The sequence below is a fragment of the Lonchura striata genome, chromosome 6 (genome assembly GCF_046129695.1).
Source record: "Lonchura striata isolate bLonStr1 chromosome 6, bLonStr1.mat, whole genome shotgun sequence".
In the NCBI taxonomy this organism is placed as follows: domain Eukaryota; kingdom Metazoa; phylum Chordata; class Aves; order Passeriformes; family Estrildidae; genus Lonchura; species Lonchura striata.
In genome coordinates, this window is record NC_134608.1 from 56116064 (window position 1) to 56141830 (window position 25767).

Here is a 25767-nt window from a genome sequence, read left to right on the forward strand (position 1 = left end):
ATAGGAGAGCTCTTATCAAAGCTACTTTAAATACTCTTCTAGAAGAATGAACACACATATGTAGACAGTGCGTCAAACACAGGGAAAAGCTCCAGGAGAACATGCTGTGTTTGTGTTACTCAGAGTATATTTTAAGAAAAGAGTCTCAAAAGTATTAAACGAAAACTGCATTAAGTCTTGGAGCTAAGAATCTATTTCTCCTCTAACTATAGCCAAAGGGTATGAAAAATTAGTCATTGTTAAATCTCGTTTGGATGAAGTCTGCATATTTAGAAGAACAGTCCTCCTTCATTTGAAAGTGCTTACAGGTGCAAGTATTTACAAATATTTCTCCAAAGTCTTAGCTGGACAGTTAAATGAAGAAGCAAAATAATTTGGATTACTTTGCTCCATTGTATAATATATTGCTCAGCATAAGTAATGAAGAGTGATCAATTCAATAAACATAGACACAAGAATCTAATAAAATGGATCCTGACAAACAACAGTAAATTACACAGAAATGTTCATATATGGAATAGCTATAGATTTTTTAGGCAAGTTCTATTCCAGATGAGTCTAGTGATCTGAAAGATTTAGTAACTGATAGTCATCTTATTACAAATAAAAATTAAGAAGACTTCAAAAAGAAAAACTTACCAACTTTTTTTCCCATTCCTTATTAAGATCATCCACATAGGAGAGAACAAAATCAATTCTCCTGACACCATCCCTGAAGAAAATAGAATCTTTGCTTTGATGTCTTTTATCAATCTGTAGAAGATACAGGCATATGAATATAAAAAAACAAGCACTGCTGTTTCTCTAAAATACCACAAAAGGCAAAGAAGTTCCCCCACATTGCCACAGTTCTTCAGCTTTACAGATGAAGATATATCTGGGCAAGTTTTACCAAGGAATACATCTAGTTTAAGTGATTTCAAAATTAACTGCATATATCCACAAGCATTACAAGTAAATAACTGGTACAGAAAAAAAATATATATGTTAGTGTAGCAATACTTGTGAATACTTGAAACAGGTAGCAAAATGTAAATTCCATGCATTTTTCTCTACATAACAACATTCACTAAATCAATCACCACAGAGACATATGTCCCAGCAATGACCACACAAATATAGCTCACAAAAATACAGGGGGGATGTTTCAACATTGAGTATTTACTTTCATGGGGAAAAATACACCTAATAAAAGATATCAATGTAACAGTGTAATTAGTATTCCAATTGATCTATTAAAGGTCATATTTTAATTTACCAACATGCCAGAATGTCCTAATAACAACATCCACCTTTTTCACTAGTAGGCCAGAGTAATTAATGTTAGGCAAATAAAAGCCTGTAACCCCACTCTCCTAGGGAAGTTATATCATTAGGTAATATTGTTTGTTATCATATCAATATTCAGCTCTATCAAATCACATACAAGACACAGCAAAGTGGTTTCCATGGGAGTGAATATTCTAGTTTAAATGTAACTCTGTGCTGAGAAAGGTTGTTGTTACTTTTTCAACCACACATATCAGCAAAAGTGTATTTGCATAGGGCTGAATTGGGGTTTTATTTTATTAGAGTAGGAACAAAGCAGAGTACTATGTCTCTGTCTTTTCCCTCTCATGCCATGCAAGGATGCATGTGCTCCCTGAGAAAGCACAGGATATTTATTTGTAACTGTGACCCTTGCTCCCAGTTAACAAAAGGCAGCACACAGTGAAGCATGTTATTTCTGCAGCATCCAAGCCACTTGCATAATCACTGCTTTACCCTGAGCCGTCGCTTCAGGAACAGATTATACTTCCTTCCACTCTGCTGGAATAACCAACAAGGAGTCAGCAGGCCCACTGCTCCTCCCCAAGAGCCAACAATACACCCCAACCCCAGTGAGCAAGAAATCCATGTCCTTTAAAGCCAGGAAAAGCCTCCAAACATCAGAAAAACACAAGCATCCACAAATAATATGATTATCATGTCTTTTTTAGTAAAGGCAAAGCTGGGTTGGAATCCGTTTGGGCAGTAAAAATGTTTTAAGACAATGACTTATTATAGAATACTACTTGCTATCATTTGGGTACTTCAGCAGATTTTAAAAATAGTAAAAAAGTGGTTTTGAGTGTAGAGCAAAGGTACCAAAGCACTGGCTTCATGCATAGTGCATGCATGTTTCTGTAATGCTCATGTTTGGTGGGACCAACTGGGACATAAAACGACAAATAGCAATCATTCCAGAGCTGACAAAACTACAAGCAATAATATCCACATAATTCACGTATTTATCTTTAAATAGGCTAAATTAAATAAAAATAATTGAAAATCCTGCTGGTGCACAACTTTATGCATCTCCATTAGACACACTAGTAACTGCTGAAATTAGACACTTGAAGCAGCCATCCATTAACGAGAACTCCTGTGTTCTGATCCTAGCCCTTGGGGAGGTACAAAACACTGCTGCAAATCAATGCAGCACAAAAAAAGCTAAAGGAGATTATTTCCTGAAAATGCTGCCATCCGTTCTTTGCCCTTCCTCTTCAGCAAATCTGTTAAGGTTTTTTGTTGTTGATCTTCTTGAGAAATAGTTACAGCAGATCAATTAGACTACTTCATATGGCTGAAATCAGGACAGCTACCTCAGAAATGCTTTTGCTTCCAAATGCAGCACATCATCTTTCATTATTAAATGGTTCACAAAAATCATGGAATCCAAGAGCAGAAAAGAAAAGGCATTTTTCTACTATATTTTGTACTTAGAGATATAGGTCTTTCTTTGCAAATATAATTGCGACTACATGCAAACTGCAAGTTCAGATTCTAAGTTAATGAAGTTAAAACAGTGCATAGAACCAATGCCAACATCTATATAAAATCAACAGTTCTGTGATTATTCAGCATTACAGTAAGTAAACCCCAAACTTACAATGTTAGCAATTGTCCCAATCCCTGATTAAAAAAAGACAGTGACTTCACAAGCACAGAAATTGTTCTAGTGCACTAAATTCATATACACAAAGAATTAAAATTATAATCAATATTTACTTAAAAAAAGCTCCTGCCAAAAGAGCACCCCAAATTGTTTGGGTTGCATAGTTACAATTAGATTATTCAATACAATTGAAGAAGTATTTTATCTTTACTGCCATCAAAATTTGGGCATTTTCTAGGATGTATCAGAATCCTCAGTAATTAAAGGTCTGACTATCAATTTAAGAAGATGCAGTAGTCATTGTTGGATCTGCTTTTAGAAGGGTTATACTTATCATTTCTTTCTCCTTCTGGAGATTATCCTTTGAGACACAGGATTATTCATTGTGGATAGTGACAGGCCTGCTTATTAACCCATAAATTATTCCTTTCCATTTTGCTGCATTTGGATTTCACAAGGAGAACAAGATCAGTCTTGCACATTCACAAAGGTTTGTGCATACATGTGTGCCTACAAATTTAATGTATGCAAAAAGTTTGTAATTTGCATTGATTCTATCAGTGAATCATTAAACATTTGTACATCTTATTTCTTAACAGCTCTTTCCAGAATGGAATAAATGCAGTTAGTGATCCTCAACAACCTGTAGTCATTAAATGAAGGTACACCTCATCACAGAAAATATTATGAAATGTTTTCTGCCTTTAATACAAGTAACCAAATTAAAGCTTCCCAACACAGTACAGATAGCAAGTTGAAGCTTTTTACTAATTAAGTTACGCCCAATGAGGAACTACAGAAGAGATGGAGCCTTGAAGCATATGGTGAAAACTCAAGAAGCAGCAACCACAAGTTATAACAGGAGAAATTCCTACTGGAGGAGAAGCTGTGGTTGAGTGGGAATGGGTACAACAGAGTGTACTGCAAAATCTCCATCCTCAGAGATAACACAGCCTGATTATCCTAGGCCAGGACTGATCTGCACTGACTGTGCAACCTGATCTACGTTTGAAGCCAGCACAGCCTTGAGTAGGGGGCCAGCCATCCATAGGTCCTTCCAATCCAAGTTCACATCCAGAGGTCCTTCCAATCCAAGTTCACTCTAGGATTCTATGCAATCACATTACTGCAGACATTCAGCATTTACCAAGGCTTTCAAAATGTTGAATAAATCTATCAACTACAAAGCAAGTTACAAAACCCACCTGTTCCAAACACAAATAACGTCTTCCTGTTATCCTGTAATAGCTTTCCAGACTCATTAGCCTAGTTATCTCTCTAAGAACTGTGACCACTCAGCTTGTGGACATGTGCTAATTGAAAGCTATAATGGTCTATCATGAAGAGATAAACTTTCTTTTCATGTGGCGTAAGTGCAAACTAACAGGATTCATACTGTATTATATTGATAGTTATAGTTATTCTATATTTGATGATTTCTCTCTAGACACCCAGCAGAGGCTGGGCTATTGGACCACATCCAACCACACAACCCTCCAAGTACCCAGGCTTGCAATACTCACCTCAGACACAGTCCCAAGCCCTGCAGTAGGAAACCCTGGCTCAAAGGACAGGTGACAGGAGAGGGCAAGATGGCAGCAAGAAAACAAAGCACAGCTCAAGGTGAAGAGCCCGTGGTCCGTTCTGCCCAGACGGGCTCGGGCACGGTGTGTAAATGCTGGCTGGCAACCAGATCCACCCAGACTTGCCATTCCGTGCTGCTGAGGAGTCCTTGGCCCCCTCCACAGGTGCCTCTGAGACACTTCTCCATGCCAAGGCAAACAGTGGGCACAGGGAGCTGGGGAGGGAAGCCCTGCTGGAAGTGGCAGTAACCACCACTGGCACAGAGAGAGCTCTGGAGGAACGACTGCGGCTGAAGCTGAGCCTGCTCAGCATCTCCGTGCCTCACCTGGCACACTGACAGTGACCCAAAACACAAATATGCTTTGCGGATTATACCTGAATTATTTACTCCTGTATGTTTTTATGGGACTCTGAGGGACTTCTATTTCTGGTTATCCACCCAACAGGAAATGTAGCCTTTCAGGTCACTTACACAGCTCTCAGCTTGGCAGGAGCTTCCTCCAAATACACTCTGTTAATAAATATCCCAGCCCTCTCCATGTCCACACCTCAACTTGTCCTAGAGCAATACTTTTCAGATTATTAGTCAGTCAGAACACTGCAAGTTCTTTATGTTCAGAAACACCGTTCCCAAATCCAGTGCCTCACACCTCAAGGTTTCCCAAGTGTCCAACCCCACAGAGCAGGGACTGCAGGTTTGCAGGTTGACTGAGCACCCTTTTCCCTTCTGCTTTTTGTATCTTGTATTTTTTTTTTTTTTGTGGGAAGGTGGTTTAGAGCAGCATTTTCAGTAACCAAGCAGAGATGGAGGAACCCATTAGCTTCATTAATTACAGCAGAGGGAAGCACTTCTGGCTGTGACTAACAAGAAAGACTATATGTTACATTAATACCATGAAACGGTTTTTATGATCCTCCATCGGCATACCATTCAATTAGTTTATCATAGTCATACATTACCAGGCAAAAAATCTACCTGAAACTACAACATTAAACTGATTTATAACATTTTGCTGGCTTAAAAGATACAGTCTGCAAACACAATATTTATTTTATTAACTGCAAACCTTTGATAATCACACAGCAAATTAAACATAAAACAGACACTACAAAAACCCCAAGGAACTACATTAAAATGCAATTAGGTAATTTATGAATTAGCAATCTACAGCAGGAAAACTTTCAGAATACAAAAATGGACAAAATTATAAGGTTTGAAAGCTGAATCAAAATACGAGAAATGTCTCCATAACTGAAAGGGTAGGAAACATTAAATGGCTTAAAAACAAAGTTATCACCTTCACTTAGATCCCCAGTTTACATGGGATATTTCTATACTCCTCCTTTTCACTGAATTAAAACATGCTACAGGAAAACCACATGGATTTAAGTGCTGCTACACTAAATATAAATATATATATATTTATAACTTACACATAACTTTATAAATATATATCTAAATAATATAAATGTTCCTGGAAATACATTTACAGAACACACACAAATATACAGGTAACTCCTGAAAAGCAAAATGGCATATTTCTTTTCCCACTTTACCAGAGACCCTTTCCATGAAGTTCTCATCATTATTCTTCCCTGAAGGAATCTATGCAACTGAAGAGCTTACTCACTTTGAAGACATGTATTAACAACACTCTTAACACCACCCATCCCAATTTCCAGTTTTACTTCATGCAGGCTATAAGGTTGCACACAAAACTATAACCTTTCCCATTCCAAGAAACACAAAATCCCATGTATTTCTTGTAGCTGAAACTTGCAAGCTGCTTTTTTCACCTTCACTCTGTTTCAATTCTGAACCACATTAAAATCTGAAAGCTTGAAAACATGCATTTCAAAGCAGTTTAAGACACCAAGATATTTGCACTGAAATATAAATGCACATAAAAAGCCTCTCAGGATAAAAGAATACATTAAACAAGAACAGAACCAAGAAAAATAAAAAGTAAGCTAGGAGAGCATACATGTTAATGGAAGACACCAGAGCCCAAAGTGAGCAAGCAGACAGTTTTAATACACCTCAGCATGTACTTCTTCAGTTATTTTAAACAACTCTTTAACTTTTTCTCAAAAAACAATAATGATTATTTTAAGTTTTGTGATATATTTGAGAATTTATATAGTTATCTTGTCTATGAATTTCAGTAAGTGACTATCCTGAGCCTTTCCTTATTATTTACTACAATCAAAAAAAAGAGGCAACATATTTCAAATGATGTCAGTGTTTGTTTCTTGCTCTTTAAAACATTTTAAAGTATCATGCTGACTCACAGAACCCTCAGGCCATCATGATAAAAAGGAATCCCACACTGTTAATAACACCAGAGTCAGAATACATCCCATATCCCATCAAACCAAAACAATGATAAAAAAGCAAACTTTCCAGTTTTCTCCACCAATCTCAACTTTTCAATTTTTTCCATTATCCTTTTGATTTATTTGAATTTATCTCTTAAGTCATCTCTAGGAATAAATGCAAAACCATGTTCATTTTTATCAACTAGAAAAAATTGGTTTTAGAAGGATGGCATCCTTGAAACTGGAAAATTTTCTGGTGAGGGACGTTTTGGCATACTGTAATAGGAGACGCCACACAAATTCATGCAAGGAAGCATGAATACTTCTTACTGCTTACCACTTGATGCTCAGGGATGAGTAAAGTAGTCTCAGTGCTGTTTAGGCCCTGCCAGTGGCATCACGGGAAAAACAACGTCGTTAGCGATGATGCAAAGGCTAATTCAGATTTAAAAGTAAAGGCTAATTCAGAAGAAACAGTGTAGTTCCTGCTGTAAGCTGCTGAAAAGCTCTTCTGAGTGATACTTGTATTTTCAGTCGAGATAGAGCTTACACAAACCTCTATTCTGCAGAGCAGGTTGGTCTCTAGCCTACAGAACCAACTTTTACATGGTCCATACTGATTTTTAAGCAGTAATAATTACAACTTTTGCTAAGAGTTAAACAGTATTTCTCATAATTTCCTTTAGAAGAAATACAGTCTAAACAAGTTGGTACAGATTTATAAACTGGTGAAGGACAACTGTTAATAGTACTCTTATTTCATTTGATCCCAAAGAGAGAAAATGTACACAGCATAGATGACTGGGCATTTGGAAAAAAATGTGCTGCTCCTTACCTGGCTATTTTTTAACTACAAACTGCAATTATACAGTGTACACTGAAGGGAAACAAATGCAGTGAGACGAATCCTTAAACTCACAGTGCAGACAAGGTAAATTGGTACCAGTAATTGCAGTTATACCTAATGAGATCAGCGAGGGCTTCCCAGCTTCCAGTTCTGATCCACACCCAGCGAGGCCCTGCCCTAATTTTAATTGTACAAAATCTGGGTGCTGTTTTCCTGTAAGTCAGTGTGGAGGCTGCTGCAACAGCCTCAGGGCAGGATCCACACAGGAATGACAGACAGAACACCCAGAGCAGATCCTCTGCTGAGCACAGCCATCCTGCACACACGGCCAGCAGCTCTCTGGCTCCTGCCACCCCTGTGGCCTTGCAGCAGCGATGGGTTTTGAGATCAGGTGCTGCTATTGGAATCCATATCCAATTTCTCCATATCCAATTCTGTTAGCCAGTATCTTACCACACTTTTGTCTTGCTTTTGTGTGCTTTGAATACAAACCACAGATTTAAAAAGTGCAACCAAACAGTGCAAGTCCATTATGAAAACGCAATAGCTCCCAGTGGAATTAAATTAACTTTCAATAGAAGAATACTAACAGAATTTTATTATTACTGTATCATTTACTGGTTTAGAGATGTAAAATTTCAGAAAGTTTATTACCCCAAATCCAATTTTCATAAACTACTGTTTTATCATTTTTAAAATAATACTTTTCACTTTTAATACAGTTTTTCTTGAGAGAAATCACTGAGGTCCATTCCTGTCCTGGTTACACATCAAGTAATAAATGCACACATCTTTACATTCTTTTTGAATGATGCCATGTCTGGATATTTGCTTATCTAAATAAGTCAGAAATATCCTCTTCAGAATGCAGTAAAATAAACAGATCAATCTGTTTTTTGGCAAGGGATCCCCCTGAGAAATAGTGCAAATATAAATAGCTGCACTGTGCTCTTACCATAAGGTAGTCTGAACTGGGTTTAAAGGTCCAATCCTCCTGTCACTGATCCTACTGGAAAAACCTGCACTTGAGTAAAGAACTAAGGGCTGAGACACTTAAGTAGGAAGTTCTTCTCCAATTATACACCATAAATACTTGCCATGGAAAGCACTGCACAAACTTGACACCGATGAAAGCACAGCCTTGCTTTTCAATGCTGCCCTACGGCTCCTGACCTCCCATTGCACACATTCCCCTCCAGCCACTCTGGTTCCCTTCCACCTGCTTTTATCCAGCTCTCCATCCCCTGCTCACCACCTCCTCCATGGCTGGATGGAATCCTGACCTCCCATTGCACACATTCCCCTCCAGCCACTCTGGTTCCCTTCCATCTGCTTTTATCCAGCTCTCCATCCCCTGCTGCTCCCACCCACTGCTCACCACCTCTAACCAGCATGGTTAGATGGAAATACAGGCTTTAGCCACCCTCTGGTCCTTACTGCCACACTGCTTCACTCAGAGACAGAATTTTACTACAGCTAGTGAAACACAAAGCTGGGAGGTGAAGACACAGCTGGCAAAGGCCTTTGTACTTTCCTGTGCATCCTGTTAAATGCTTTCCTGTTAGTCGTGGGATCTTACCCTGCTCCGTGTAACTGTCAGAAATTAATTAGCTCAAGTCATTAGGATTAACTATTTTTAAATTGGTGCTCATACCTTCTCCTGCACATTTCAAGCAGGAGGATAGGAACACACTGCTTTTTCATGATATGCCAAAGTCTGTGTACAGCACAAAGGAGCTCCAGCGTTGGTAACACATGACGTGCAAAACAAGAATCAACTCAAATAATCCACCCAAATTTGCTGAGATGAAAACTGAGAAGGTTGGCAGTGTGGCAGCAGTGTTGAGCTGGTCCCTCTCACTCTGGAATCCACTCTCTTAAGTCTTTAATGCACTCTGGCTCTCCCCAAAAGAGCCCTCGTGTTTCTTTTAGACTTGGAAGAATTTTTTTACTTCTTTCTAGATTTTGAAACCAATTTGGTTATCTTTGCAACATTAACAATGGTATTTCATGTTTCTCTACTTGAAGATCCACAAGTCTGAATTGAAAAATGAACAAGTATGAGAAGTAATGTACAATGTGATGGTGTTTCTTCAGAAAAAGCACCTCAACCAATTAATTTGGAACACCTGCAGCACCTGCTGCTCTGAAAAATGACAACCTATGAGTCAAGTGGTAATTGTGGTAAAAATGCACTGCTTTAATAAATTTATCAATTTACTTCTGCTAACCTGGCTTAAATAAAGACAGCTTGTTCACAGATTTTCTCATTATCTAGTGACATTATGGAAAATCCTGATTAACAGGAATTTTTAGTAAGTATTTTCTTGGTGTGAAATTAATGGAAAGGTAAAAATTTAATGTATAACTGTGCAAAATCAATTCAACTGTGCAAAATCTCTTTACAGGTAGAATAGGGCACAGTTCCTGCAATCTTACTCAGGCAGTAGTGCAATCTCCTGTCTTTTATGAGGCAGAGTCCACATACATACCAAGAAAACATCTTACATTACTTTGTGCTTTTTAACTGGAATAACAAATAGCCCTCTGTATAGATGGACCTTTGCAGATGTTGATAAACTACAAACAGGGTGATTCAATTTTGCATAAAAGCTGTACTAATTTTACATTCATCCCACCTGAATGGCCTGAACTTTTACTATTAGAAAATGTAATACAAATTCAAATTTTTAACCTTTCCTCCAATCTTGAAATAACTGAGTGATCTTGTTTCCTCTTAGGCACAGGAACTCTATTTTGTCAGTGTATTTAGTCTTCATTTACTTAGTAACCTGAACTAATTACAATCCCTGAGCAGACACACCATCATGTATTTTTCTAGTGTGCTTCCTGCACAAATAGAAAGCACAGAGGGAAAAAAGTTTCTCAGGTTTTATTTCATTCATTTTCCAATTTGCTTGAAAGGATTTCAGAGGCATTGATGTATTTCTTGGAATAAGAACTCCATAAAGACTGATTCAGGTAGATACTATGCAGGGATTCACTGAAGACAGTTGCCCATCCCTAACAGAAGTGGCTAAGTATTACTGATTTAACAAGGACATAATTTGAAGCAGTCCCCATTGCAGCAATTATTTGAAAATACTCCCATTATATCCTTTTTTCTCCCCTTATCCAGTCTGCTGTTTGTGGAAAACATCTTGCCTCCCCGCATGACAAAGCATTTAGAAATTATTTATGCTGCAAGTCTTGGAATATGAAAAGCTGATGAAGTCCAAGTGATCTTATTTCTTTTGGTCCCATGGGAGATTCAAGAATAAGAAAAATGAGACTCAAGAAGAAGCAGTTTAAAAAAAAAATGGAAAAAATCCAAGGTGAAATAGGCAAGAATGCAAAATCATGAAGGACCAAATGCACCACTTATTGGTGCTCCAATGCTTTTTGAGTTCTGGACTTCATCCAACTTTTGCATATATGCTGGCAGGCTTAACTACAGACTGTTCTTCACTTTTTGCTTTACTTGCATCGTTCCTTATATCCAAATCACATATCCCTTTGCAGATTACAAAAGAAAGAAAGAAACAACCACTGAATTATGGGTGGGTAATGTTCCTGCTCTCCATATTAAAATCTAGATTTATTTTATCCCTCTTCTGTTGCTAAATCAACAATAAGGCCTTAGCTTTTTTCCTGTGCTGCTGAACAGAAGCTTACTGTTGCTGGATGTTATGTTTCTTCTCTTCTAAAATAAAAGACAGCCTAAGCATAATGAAGTAGTGACTGGAATGGAAGTTTGTTTCACTCTTTCCTAATGTTTTTTTAAATTAATTCCATTTCTGTTTTAAAATTACTTAATGTAGATTGGTTTAAGAATTCAAAATGTTCATATTTTTTAACTGCAGAAACATTATTAAGTGACAAGAAAATTACCAGCCTATCATAGAGGTAAAATTATTTAATAGGGAATTAAATAATTTTGCTACCTGTCAAGCCAAGAACAAAGCATATTGACCTGAGCTCAGAAGGGCCTTGGTGAAAGGAGGAGGAACCATGCTGGTATAGAAGGTTCTGCTGAATTCCTACAGAATGTATCAAGCATGTTAAAGGTAGCCTAGAAAATAACTGAGTGAAAAGAAATTCTTCCAGTTTAAACAGAAGACAACTGAAACTGTGACAACACATGAAGACAAAAGATTAACACTATATGAAAAAAAAAAATCCCATAAATATGAGGGTCTATCTTACTATTGCAAATAATCAATAGAAGAACTTTTAAATATAGACTTAACCTGAATTCTAGGATATTAATCATCAAGAACTAAGCCTGTCATGACTGATAAGAGTGTGGGCAAGAAGATCAAGAGTAACTGTAACTTTATGTCTGGCTAATGCATGGAAAGCAAAAATGGGATAAATGACATGTTAGGGTTCATTGGGTAGGACAGGGCAAAGCACTGAAAAGTGCTAATTTAAATGTAAGCAAACATCAGATAAACACCTGATATGCAGAAACAAACTAAGGCCAAACAAGCCGTCTCAGAGGGAACAAGGAAAACAACAAAATAAAAACCCCAAGTTATCAACTACTTACTGATATTGCTAATATAATAATCACAATACTTTGTGACATTTAATAACAAAGTATAAAGAAAAATAATTATGTAAGGAAACATGTAAGCAGAGGATAAGAGAAAAGGCTGCATGAAGTTACCAAGGAGAGATTTTTGAGAGGATACCACATAAATTTTTCCCAGACATGAATGTGCTGAAGATCAAAGCCTTCTCCTTCCCCACCCCATCATCAATCTTCCATCCTTCAAACAAGGTTGAAATCCCTTTTCCCTACATATATGACACATGTTGCACTCTTTCTCCCATGCTTCCTGCCTTTTCACACATCCTAAGTCAGGAACTGACTTTTTCCAAGCTTTGGTGAAATAGGTCATCTCCTATTAGGTCATCCACTCAGAGATTCTAATAATTAGCTCAGGATCAGCTTAATCATGGTATGATGGCCATTGTTCAGTGAAGCATTTGATATGGCCATTCACCGAAAACTTTCCTGGAGAAAAAGATGCTTACAACTCCTACAACAGATTCAGAAGGGACTAGCATGAACATATGAACAAGTTTTAAAATGGAACTGGTAAATTTATTAAAACATTGGGATGATATGTCTGAATGTTCTAAGAAGACCAAGACCTGTGCAATCTAGGAAGCCCTTCTGAGTTCTTTGTGTGAACAACTCCAGATTTGGTCCTCAGAAGATGCTGAGGACATGTTTCACTTTTAAGAAACTCAGCAGAACAGCTGCAGTATTTCAACACTCAATTCAACAGACATATTTTCTGATCAGTGCTCATGGCCAGTCTGAGATGACAGAACAGCTGTTTCGTTTCCTATCTAAAACTTCCTGTCTTCCTCTAAGCATGTAACAACAATAAAGAAATCAGACAATAGGAATGAATATAAAATACCAATGTAAAGATGACATATTTTCAATATTCATTTTGAATCAGTTTCTCAACTGAATACTGGCCACACTAATACCTCTTCAAGACATTGTGTACTGTACATATTAAGCAATGAAGCACTGAAAACATGTATAGCTGGTGATGCTTTCCATGTTGCACATAATGAGGTACTCTAGTTACTCAAATCTTAATTTGCTTTCTCATGACTCTTACTGCACTGTCACAAGGTTCCCAGAGCCATGTAACTCTAGTGTGCCTTGACTTCCCCAGCAAGGCAGCAATATGACACACAGCACAAAACAAACTACCTGGTTTGTGCAGGACCAGTGTGTTTTTCCAACTGTCAAAACATTTAAAGATCCTGTGATTCTCATTTCAAGACTGATACAGGGAACACCATTAAGCTCATACTGTTTTCTACCAGTGCTGTAGCACTAACACTGGTAAGTCTCTTCTGAGACTCAGTGAATGTCACGTCATATTCATGGCTTTGCTCTTTCAAAACAATACAGGAAGAAAGTTTTTACATGGATAAAAAGGAGGTACAAGACAATCTAATTAGATTTGAAAGCTAATTGTCTTTTTCACAACAACTATTCTTCCCTCTGACCAAGCAGTATGTTAACTAACACCATTCCTACTGCACCTTACCTCAGAGCTGCTTGGGATTTCTGATCCTGCAGTTGAAATAGTTTCAGGTCCATTGCATTCTTCCCCTAAGGAACATTGAAAAAGAGATTCACATAAATACATCCCTTTTTAAAAAATATTTTTCTATCTGAAAATGATGTGGACCTTGAAGGCATGGGACTACGAACAAGTAAAGGATGGAAAATAATACTCATAATACATACAACTGCAAAAATACTTGAGAAAAAATGCTGCAAGACACAATATACTCAGTCTGTACTACCTTGGTGTAACCTTGCATTCACAGAAATGTATTTTTAACTGTGATAGAAAAAAAATCTGTTGTCATCACTTACCTTTCTTGTCTCAAATATCTGCTAGGTCTAAGAGGCTTTCAACTCAGAGTTTTGCTGCCTTGGTTATGGAAGTCAAATTACTTGTGGAAGTGTTTGCTAGAGATCAAATTAGGGTGTGGTTTTTTTGTGAAGGAGTCGATGCATAACCTCAAGATTACAAATGCCCATGTCATGGAGGCATGACAACAGGATCAAGAATAGTAAAATGAACTTTATTACTTAGCTTCTTGTTCAAAAAACAAACCCTAAAAATCTCAGGTCCAAAACAACAGCTGATAAAACAAACTAAACAAAAAAAAACAGCTTTTGTTTTAACAACAGTAGTGAACTCTAACATGACTTTCTTTGGTGAAATGATTGTATTTGTGGGACACTATTAGTGAAATGCTAATGCTAAAGGGAAAATCCTATTCAGTACCTTCATAATCTTAAATTGGATCAAAACACTGGCTGGGTTTGTGCCTCTGACTTTACACTGTCACCAGTTTCCTATGGAGAACAACAAGCCCATAAGCTAGGCTCCTGCTCCAAGAAGGTTTTTGTAAGCAACCATCTCTGCTGATTAGGCAGACCAGTCTCTTCAATCAGGCATCTATATCACTCCACCAGAAAAGGATAAGCAGTTTTGAAAACAGCTGATCAAAATCTAGACTGTGTCTAGAGATACCATTGTCTCTTTCTTTCAGAAAAGAGGATTCATCTTCTTCCTCCATTAAGGAAGCACTGCTGAGTAGTCTAGACTGGACAGATTTACACTGGACCACTGCCAAGACAACTATAGTTACATTATTTCTGCCAATAAAACGAGCCTATTTTCTTTTTGTAATCTGCAAATATTTGATGTCAAAATTGCATCCAGGCAGGATATAAAGTCGTTCTTCAAAAATATATAATAAGCTACTTAAGTACACCTTGAGAGCATTTTGTTTCCTACAATTCTTCTCCTTCAAAGTTCACTTACAGAAAATGGTCTCTGTAATTTTTAGCTATACATATGGTATGATGAGAAACCAAGCAATGGTATGTAAAATACAACAAATAAGTTTCTGAATGCCAAGACAGTTAACACTGTTGCATGCTATTCTGCTAAGGCAAACTATACCTGGAAAATTTGTATTAGTAGAGACAATCTGAACACCAGGGAGAATGGGAGCAACCCTACCACGCTCTGCTACCTGTGCTGTCTAAAGCCCTGGGAGGCAGGTGCTACTGCAGACTTGGCCAAAAGTATCAGCCCAGGGCCCAGGAGCAGAAACACAGATGTTTTGTCACACAACTCTCCTATTCCAGGCCAGAAACTGTCTGGTCCCTGCAGCAGGAACATTCCATTTTCTATACTGCTCGGTGAACTTGAACAGATTCAATGGCCTATGACAGCCTTGGAGTGGGGGAGGGCAGCCATTCTGAATTTTATCCTCTCTGTAATTGTGAAAGTCCAACCTGAGAACAAATAAAATTGAGAGTTCCACATTTTAAATGCCTTCCCAGTACCACAGCTGATTACTTATGCAACTTGTGGAAGGAAATCCTCTTGGTATCTCTGCTCCACCAGAATAAACCTGAATAACCCTAGGGCAGCACACGAGAAAGTAAAAAGAGAACTCAAGACATATATTAACTGAAAAGTACAACATACTGAATATGTCCACTCCTTGTAAAACATGTAATCAGATTCCTGAACACAGGCAGCACAAGCAATGCACACCCAAACCACACAGGAAGGTGTAAAGAGGCCTCATCCCAGAACTGCACCAAGCACCACGAATGTAAATGCACAGCTAGGTCTCAAGCAGGAGAGCTGCCAACAGATAGCCAACAACTGACTTGCAAATCACATTGCAAAAGACCTGGCTCACATGTGATACCAATGACTCACATTAACTGAAGTCTGATTTGCAATAGACTCCAAGCAGAAAAAAAACCAGAAAAATGGATAGAGGAAACAGAAGAAGGGAGAAAGGTAAAACACGTGTTAGTACAATACCTTCTGAATGTGATGGCTTGAACTTGGTGAGAATCGCAATGTCATCTTTGAAAGGAAAAAACACTTCAGTAAGAACCAGAAGTAAAATTCACTTCAACATGAACTCATTTCATCATTCTTCTCTATCCTTTACAATACAGCCACTCTACAAAGCAAAAGAATAAGCCCTGGACACCAGAGACTGCAACTTAGACAGAAAGCATGGCACTGGCTCCTCTTGGAACACCAACATTCACCTTTTTGTCCAGGCTTTATTCAGCAACACAAACAAGGATGCCACTTTTCCTTATCAGCTGCGGGGAGGACCATAACAGTTTCTACTAGTCAAGAAAAGGCTTTTGAAATTCTTCATTAAATTACTGCTTCATATCTAAAGATGGGAGTAAAACAATAATATTCTGATAAAATTCCCTATTTAAGGGTATGCCCTCATTCTTCAACACTACATGCTTTTAGGTATATAAACAGATCTAAAAATATCTGCACACCAAGAACAACAAACAAGGACACTTACTAAATGAAGCGGCCCTTTATTATAAAATTTGTATAAATAGCAGAAACTCTTTGAAATGTTTTTTGTTCAAAACTAACTCCAGTGCAACTCCATGACTATTAAACCTCACTAAATTATTTCAGAAATGTGTAATTTTATTATTTGTTCAAATCACTGTTGTTCATGGGAGTGCATGTATCCTACCTGAAAGAAATGCCTCTTTCCCAGTGTAACTGGTGTCTTTAGCACAGCTATTATGTGTAACTCCTTAAACACATCTGCCTTGGCAGTGTGCACGTTACTGTAAATAAATAACCTTCCTATGGCCTATAATTCTGCAATATAAGGCAACATATGCTGTCCCAAACTACACCCAGCTGCAGGGCAACCTACTTGGAAACTTTTGGTATGCCACCCTAAGAATTACAGACCACTTCTACTTCAATTACAGACCCGAATGACAAGAACAACAGTAGCCCACAACACAAATGAACATTTAGTACTGAAGACTGAAGAAAATAATCAAGGTTGATTTAATTTCTTAAAATATAAGTAGTTTATTCACAAAACAGGTCCTTTCATTACTGTAATCTTATGATTTATGTAACAAGCATAAAAATAGCTCCCTGTGCAATTAAATAATCAGAAATTCTACAATACTTCAAATTTGTTCACAGTGCCAGAATCACTTCTTTTTTCTTCATGCCAAAACTGATGAGTTAGGAAAAAGTAAAAGTACATGTGTTCAGTGCTATTGCAAAAAAGTAAGGATGGCATTGTAAGTCAAGGCCTCCCACAGACTCTGTTTTCTGATAGTAGCTGCAGCTAGGCAAGCAGCACCAGAAAAGGAACTGCACTTTCTGTTGGAGGAATGCAACCTGTCACAGGTCACATCCTGGCCACAACAGCAGTGCCTCGACTAGGCAAGTAAAAGCCCTAGGACAGACCTAACCACAGGACTTCTTACTCAACTATTGGTGCACTTGGAAGAATGGTTTTTCAGCTTTGAAGAACGTTTTCAGCTTCCAGCACTCTCCTAGCTGGAGAAGAAGCACGCTCTGGAGGATACAGGAGTCTGGTCACCAAAAGAGTATTACAGAGAAATATGCCTTGCTAGGGAGAGAAGGGATTTTAGCCATGCAGGTGTGGCTGGACTGTGCTACTCATCTTCAAAAGCCAATGAAAAAATCCTTGGCTGTTATAATAACTAGCACAGTCCCAGCCACGGATGCTCCAGCCCCTTTAACTGCATCTCACCCACAATTTCGCTGGAAGATGACAATCCTTTTACTTCAGCACCCTCAGTAAGTCCAAGTCTGCTGGGAGGTGGCAAAGAAAAAAGCTTGGCTGATGATGCTGCACTTGAGGTACAGCTGGGCATGGTGCAGCTGGTGTGCAGATGCTGCTGTCTGGCACAGTTCAGAGCAACTCTGCATCAGAAAACACAGCAAGAGAAGGCTTTTAAGCTTCCCTTTCTTCAAACTTCTATAATCCTGATTCATCTGCACCAAGTAGAGCTCTTGACAGGTTGTTCATACCACTAAAAACATTTGCATATGTAAATGGTGCCTCAAAAATCAGGTGGCAGATGAATAGACATTTTTAGGGATCAAAATTTGTTTTGTTACTAAAACTAGAAAATCATTTGCATTTGCACATTTAAGACCTGTGATACAGCTATTCCACAGGAAAAACCACAGACAGGATTCTCATGCAGGTGTTTAGCAGCAGCAAGACAGTATTATTATTGATTCTGCTATTTCAGTATTGTTTCCAAAATTCTGCTTTCAATTATTTCCACAATTTTCAGAGACACAATAACAGCATCCTTTTCAGCCAGAAAAACCAAGCAAGGAGCTCTCAGACCATTGACACTGTTCTACACATGTCTGACACATTGGCATGTTAGTTTATACACATGCCTATCCCTAGAGCAAAATTTTGATGGTCCAGGTAAAATGAAAACAAACAGATAAACCAACAAAAATCCTAAGAAATCCTGAAACTTACACTGCAGTTGTTATGAAGTAGCTACTTTGTACTATGAAGAAAATTCCCAATATTCATCTTTAGCATGCTATGAAAGAAAACATTATGCCTAGATGTTTTGAAGTTACTATCTTGATAAACCCCCTGACATTATTCAATGACCAGGCCTGGCCAGCAGGAAAGAAAAATGAGTTGCTTCCTCCAAGTAAGCATCATAATGACTATTTCAAGTGCTTTCATATATAAGGAAAGCAGCTTTAAAATGACTTATCAACTAAACTTAGGCACATACTGATCACATCCTCCACAGCTGGATGGAGCTGCCACTGGGAACTGGAAACCCACTGAGCTGACTTGTAAGAAAGCAAGATAAGGTTGCTACTCCAGCTGGTATTGTCTGAAGAGTAAAACTGCTGCTGAGCTAAAGGTTCAATCCTAAAATGATGACTGAAGTGGTGATGCATGCACCCACAGAGATGCTTCTAAAAATTTAAAACTATTTAACAATGAAAACATTCTTAGTAAAGCCAAGAAAATCTATTGTGAATATTTTAAAAGAATCTTGTTAGTTCCTTAAGAGAAGAAGATTGCATTCAAGTGTAGGCTGCTTCACTGACATAGTAATTTTCTTCATGTGTTTTATTATTAGACAAGTACTTCCAGAGAAGACGTAATTATCAACACATCAGAAGTAAAAGAACTTTACATAGGCATCAATATTTGGAAATCTGTTCCTAATAGTAATGAAATCTCATTTAGCATTTGGAAAAAACACGTGGTTCTAGTCCTAATCTCAAGTATAGTAACTGGGTATTTTAAATCAAAATGGGATGTTTACCTTCAGCTGCCTCCCTTTTAAAGAACCACAAAACCACCTCCCCTTTTGATTAAAAGCCACTGGGATAGCAAAAAAGGGAATACATTCAATAAAAAGAGAAGTTGTGAAAATCTGTTTTTAGCAAAACACCCACAAACATAATGTTGTAACAGAGAACTTGAATGGCATTTTAATGCAGTTCAGGTAATAATCATCACCATATTTTATGTACCAGCACAGGCAGGACTCAAAGCATGCTGTGAGCATTCAGACCTCCCAGGTATCATTGTTCTGCAGAATGACACATAAACTGATTAACAGGTTCAAATGCAGTTAAAAAAGAAAGCCCAGAGTAGGAATAGATTGATTAAGTCAGGTATTTTTAAAGTGCACAGCATTTACATGCATGCAAGTATGAGGGACTAGAATGCCAAACAAATCTCAGCAGAACAGGATGGTAGAAACACCAGACTGCAGGAGTTCTGACAAAGCATGAGCACTAGGGCTGTGCTTGCTTGCCTTTAAGAGTATTTATATATTCAGGGCCGGATTTATCAGCACTGACTGCAGAGGCAATAAACAGCTCCAGCAATGGCCTTGCACACACATGGAAGTGCCAGGTGCTCCTGCCTCTCCCTCAAGCTACAATGGAGAAAGAGGAACTGCGGGAATGTTTTTCACCACGGCCCAATGGAAGCACTTCAACAAGTGTTAGGCACAGACTTGCTTTTCCAGTGTGCCCAGAGACACAATGATCACTTCACAGCACCACTCATTAATGCATTTCTCCAACTTCCACTGAAATCACTGATACAAACCCTTAGGCAACAGTCTCCAATTTCTTTCCATGTTTGCAGTACACAAGCATCCAAAACTAGTGGAGGGCCCAATGAACTATTCATTCTGTGCACACACATTACATTCCTACCCTTGTATGACAGATCTTCTATAGATGTTGTAAATGAAAAGGGATACATAAACTAGGAAATGAATGATGTAAATATAGCAATATGTATTTTTTAAAAAATCACCTCAAGTTTACTGTCCTCTGGTGGTATTCCTCAATTTAATGTTAGCCAGACATTTAATTTGGCAAATTTAAATGGCAAATTTTTGCTCCTTCTGCTTCGTTATGCTCTACCTCACTCAGTACTTTTCTGGTTATGCTTCCAATGAAATGCATCATTGTAAATTTTGCTACTGTATTCACCAAGTATTTCATTTTCTCACATTACACAACATGAAAATATACCAGTACAGGAAGACATTTTATAAACAAATGGCAGATTTGCAAGACTTAGAAGAATCGGCATTTTTGTCCAAATTACTTTAAAAATTATGGAATTCCTATACTGATCCCAAAGAGAAACTGCTCCTATCAATCAAGAAAATCAGGGCAATGGGCCATGGCTTCCATTGCCTAAACTTTTTGTATGTAAGCACCAGTCAATTAACAGAACTAAAGTAGTCAAAGTGGTTTGCAGAACCAAGTGGCCTGAAATCCACATCTGCTAACCATTACTTGTTGGCATGGTATATTTCTAGCACACTATAAATTGTGCAAACATAGACTTTCTGATTTCCTACCCAACAGTTAAGACAACCCCTTTGAATAACAAACCACAGGGCCCTTTCTAATTTAGGGCTAGTACAGCAATGAAAGGACAACCATCTGCATCGTGAGCCCTACCCACACGGCTTGCTGGGGTTCTGCTAGCTTGCCAAAGGCCTCAAATTTCATATTTACCCTTTCAAGCCTAGTAAAGAAGATGAGAATCCCTTGGGATTTCCAGTTAGAAGACTGCCCTTCATGCAAAGATCTACTCCCTAAAAAATATGTTTGGAACTTCACCATGTCTACTGGTCCTCGCTGAGAGCCACTGGTGAACAAAGGCATGAACATCACAGCTTTAACAACTTTAGATTTCAATAAAAAAACATATATCTATATAGTAAAATTCAAATAAACAAATCCCAACAGACTCACTTCCTGCCCCACACAGTGTTTAATCTAACACAAAATGTTATAGTTGTTACAACAAAATAAACAAGGCTACAAAATGTGTAACTACGGACAAACTTTATTCTAGAAATAATTTCTGACATGTTATTCAGCTTCAGTACTCAGCAAATAACAGTAAATCCCTCTACAACTATTGTTATAACTGCAAGAACTATCCCTAGCAATAGAACACAAGAACCTTCCTTCCCCTTTCTGCATTTATACACACATGCACGTGGAAAGCTATCAGCAAATATAATAAAATTACTACTAGATAAGAAAATACAACCTGGTAATTACACTGCTCTTTGGCTCAATCCCCAGATTACAATAAAAACTAATGCAAAAATTCACTGCATTATTACCTCGCCTCTTAACAGCTGATCACATTTTCACATTACCTATACCTTCCTGATGACACAATTAGGTTAGATGACTATTTGTCTTCTCCATGTGCATATGCAACTTATTGGTTTAAAGATACAAAATATGAAGACATTGTATTTGGTTTCTTGGTGGTTTTGTTTATTCGCTTGTTTGGGGTTTTTTTCACAAATTATATGCCAACAGTTCACAAGCACAATTTTTGAAGGATATTTTCATCAATGCTCTTTTGTCTTATCCTTGTATCACAGTAATTATTAAGTCTTGGTACATAAAGGTTAAAGTGTACTTCCATTTGATAATCCAGTTATCAGTTTATTTCTGTAGGGAACACCTCAGAACAGCACAGCACACCAGGCAATGCCTCAGCAGCAAACTGATAGAGAGGGAGTCACTGAGAGAACACCACTCTGCCCTACACCAGAAGAGACCCTAGTGGCTTTCTGGGTGTTTATTTGGCATTCACAATCCAGAATCTTTGCCCCTCACTCAGCCAAACCATTCCTCCAGGAATGGGAGAGACAGCTGCAGACCATTTTCTTTCATATTCTGAGCGGGAAAGTGAAATTGTAGGTCCCTTGTTACAAAGAGACTAAAATGCTTTCATCTGTCATGGCAGGACCATCCCTCAGCTCAGCACCTGAGGGATCTCAGAGGTCTTTTTCAACCTTAATGATTTCTAGGAATCCAGCTGTATTTCCCAGTTTTCCAAAATGTGGCCTGAATATCCCACAAAATTGCTGCTGGATTTAAATGGCATGTAGGGGACTTAATCCTTCCTTTCCTATTCACTGAACTGCAGACAGTGAGTTTAATCTCGTATGCAGGGTGCTCACCTAAAATGAAAATGCTGTCCAAGAGCAATTTTTTTTTAAACTGACACCATCTTTGGAGAAAAATCCAGCTGCAGTGGAATGGGCTTGACATTTTCATTTTCACATTAGAAGCACCATAGCTATACAGTGATATGACACAAGTTGTTGGGATGAGTTCCCAAAAGCAGGTTTTCCTGCTACAAACAGGGGTTTTCTGTTAGAAAGAGGTTTAACTTCCAATAAACAACCTATATTTACACTGTGCCCCTGCAGTGACACATGGCTGCCAGTAAAGAAATTCCACTCAGAAACCAGACACTGGTTGGGCTAAAAGTGTATTTTCTCCCCTGCCTTTTCTATTATGAACTATGTCTAAATTTCTTGGAGCTTTTATTTCATTACCTAGGAATTAACTACCAAACAGCTTTCCTCTTAACAAACCCTTTGGTTTCAGCCTGTGGGAACATGATCTCCCATTCAACGTTTCCACAAATAGATCAGAAATTACTACATACACTATGACAGTAATTAGAGACAGATGTAGTTTTGAACGGAGGCCTGTATTTTATGTTACTGGTATGAATTCTGATCAATCAAGTTCAGTACCATTTTAATAAATAACAGCAGGATTTGGCCCTGAATGCAAGATGCCAACACACTGGCACAAGCACTGTTGTGGCACAAGCACCACTGCCTTTTGCTGAGGTTTTTCCACCTTTTTCAGAGGGAAGCAAGCAAGATGACAACCAACCTAAGTAAGCATTTGAATTAAGATCACTTAGAGCGTTTTGAGTGCAAATCAGGCTCCTGGAAGTTCTGGAAGAGGAGCCATGCATATACAGGCAGCATACTTCAAATCACGGCATGCAGCCAGCTTCCAGAAAACTGGCAGACTTGGGATATATATAAATATATAAACATTTCCCCAGCATGTTTAGCTACTGCAGCCTAAACATGCTAGGGAAAAAAAGCTATTGAAAGTGAACGCAAACATAAATAATCCTAGCAACATAATATAGCCTCCTTCCTCTAATATTTACATTTCAATTTTTCAAATTCAGTTTTCTTAGACTTTCATATTTGGGGTAAATGACACACACCTTCCAACAGGAAGCAAAATCACACACACAAAATTGGAATTTTTTACCTCACACAGATGTAATTCAACAGGAAGCCACGATGCTTCCTTCAAGGTAAAAGTTTTGGCATACAGGCTCTAAACAGGCAAGTTAAACTTTCTCTTGCTGGTAGAGTTTTGCACCCCATAACCTGTTCCCCGGAAATCAAGTTTAATGAACAACAGTAGTAAATCAGAATTACATAGACATATACTACCCAAATAGAAACATGTCTTTAAAGAAAATGAGTAACAGATGTTTTCTCTCCTGCCTTGTTCCTATTGACTTGCACAGGCCCTCCCTGTTCACATCAGATACCTAGAGCCTTAAGAGGCTTTTCCTAAAAGGTACAAAGCATATGTTTAGATGTATAAGAACTCCTACTGGCAGTATATGTAAACCATTAGCTTTTCTAAACAATAATTTAAGGAATTTTCTGTGGGCTTTTTAACCTTGAGAGACTTTTGGGCAACAAATTAACATAACTTTTAAAAAGCCTACTCACTTCACCCCATATTCAATTTGTTTCTCTTTAAGAAAAGTGGTTAATTAACAAAATTGAACTGAATTAGAATATGATTTTGTATGGAGAGTTATGTGCTACTATATGGCAAATCCTTCTTAATCATCCTTGAACACTGAAACCCCTCAAATCTCCTTATATTCTCTATTTTTTACTATAAAAACCCCAAAAGGCTCATGGGAAAACTGAATAATGCAGAATGAAGTTTACAAATCTGACTTCACAGAATCATTCCCTAAATAGGAATATTTTGTGTGTTCTGTAAATATTTTTTAGCCTCAAGCTACTTCAGAAGAATAACCCACAGAGGGAGCAGCTCAGTCCCAGCACTTTGCATCGCCCCCGGGCAATGGGATGGGCAATGACTCAGGTCTCTCACATCGCCTGTGGAACAGGATCTCTGGCCAGGAGAATGCAGTGTCCATCTGCTGGGTTCCCAAGGAGCTGCCAGCTCCACCGGCTCCTCCTGCCAGCTCCTCCGGGCGCTCTCAGCGAGGGCAAAGCTTGGCTGGCACCTGCTGCCTCCCCACGGCTGGACACCCCTCCCTGCTGCCACTACAAAGCTCCTCTTTTGGTTCCTTTCACAGCCAATGTTGCCATCACACCTCTCTGAAACAAGACTGACAAATATTCTGAAAATCATGATTTGCCGCTAGTGCTCGAGGTGTTTAAAATGGCTCTATATATGTTTTTCTAAAACAGACAAGTTGTAAAGGAGAACAGATAACCCAAGAAGCCAACACAGGGACTTAGTGGTTCTTTCCTGCTTTAAGATTTTCACTTCTAGGACTGATGACAAAGCATTATTCCCAAAAAAAAGAAATTTTTCTAGGTCAGCATTTTCCTTTTTTGAAAAAAAACCCCCAAAACTATACAGTCTCACTCTGAAAACATCAACATGCTCTCTTGCTTCAGACTGTTGATTCACGTTGCCAGGTGAGGTGCTGATAAACACACACTTGCGTCACGTTATTTCACAAAATCCTAACAGGACCACATTTATTTTAAGTAATGACATCCCACACTGACATGAATTGGAAACTGTAACATGGCTACAGCTAAAAAGCAAGGCCTGGGCACAAACCCAGTGGCTGCAGATGCCCTGTCGCGGGGTCTGTCTGGGACGGGGCGAGGGGAGGAAAGGGGGAGGAAAGGGGGAGGAAAGGGGGAGGAAAGGGGGAGGAAAGGGGGAGGAAAGGGGGAGGAAAGGGGGAGGAAAGGGGGAGGAAAGGGGGAGGAAAGGGGGAGGAAAGGGGGAGGAAAGGGGGAGGAAAGGGGGAGGAAAGGGGGAGGAAAGGGGGAGGAAAGGGGGAGGAAAGGGGGAGGAAAGGGGGAGGAAAGGGGGGAAGGCTGCTCACACCTCCCCAGGCGCTGGGACCACCCCGAAAGGGCCACCTCAGCCCTGGGAGCCAGCCCCCGTCCCAGCTGCTCTCCAGGGCGGCTGAAGTTTGCTGTCCGGCAGAGGGACCTTTCTATCTGCTCTGTCTCGTAAAGATAAGAATCAAGCGGATTCTCTAGCTTTTGTTCTTGGCAGGGCGCTGGTACGAGAGCCTT

At 38.7% G+C, this 25767-nt stretch overlaps 1 protein-coding gene across 6 annotated transcripts in view; it reads right to left on the reverse strand.

Annotated features, from left to right (window-relative positions):
* The window catches only part of ANO5 (anoctamin 5), a 55939-nt gene that overhangs the window by 29765 nt on the left and 407 nt on the right, over positions 1–25767 (reverse strand). The window contains exons 2-6 of one of the 6 annotated variants that reach the window (XM_031505090.2): positions 16073–16117; positions 13754–13818; positions 7158–7205; positions 1765–1806; positions 640–753 (exon numbers count right to left, since the gene is read on the reverse strand). In XM_031505090.2, coding sequence (XP_031360950.1) covers positions 640–753; positions 1765–1806; positions 7158–7205; positions 13754–13818; positions 16073–16117 — 314 coding nt within the window. Of the gene's footprint in view, positions 1–639; positions 754–1764; positions 1810–7157; positions 7206–13753; positions 13819–16072; positions 16118–25767 lie in introns of all 6 variants that reach the window. The other 5 variants (XM_031505089.2, XM_031505092.2, XM_031505091.2 and 2 more) reach the window with 5 other exon arrangements.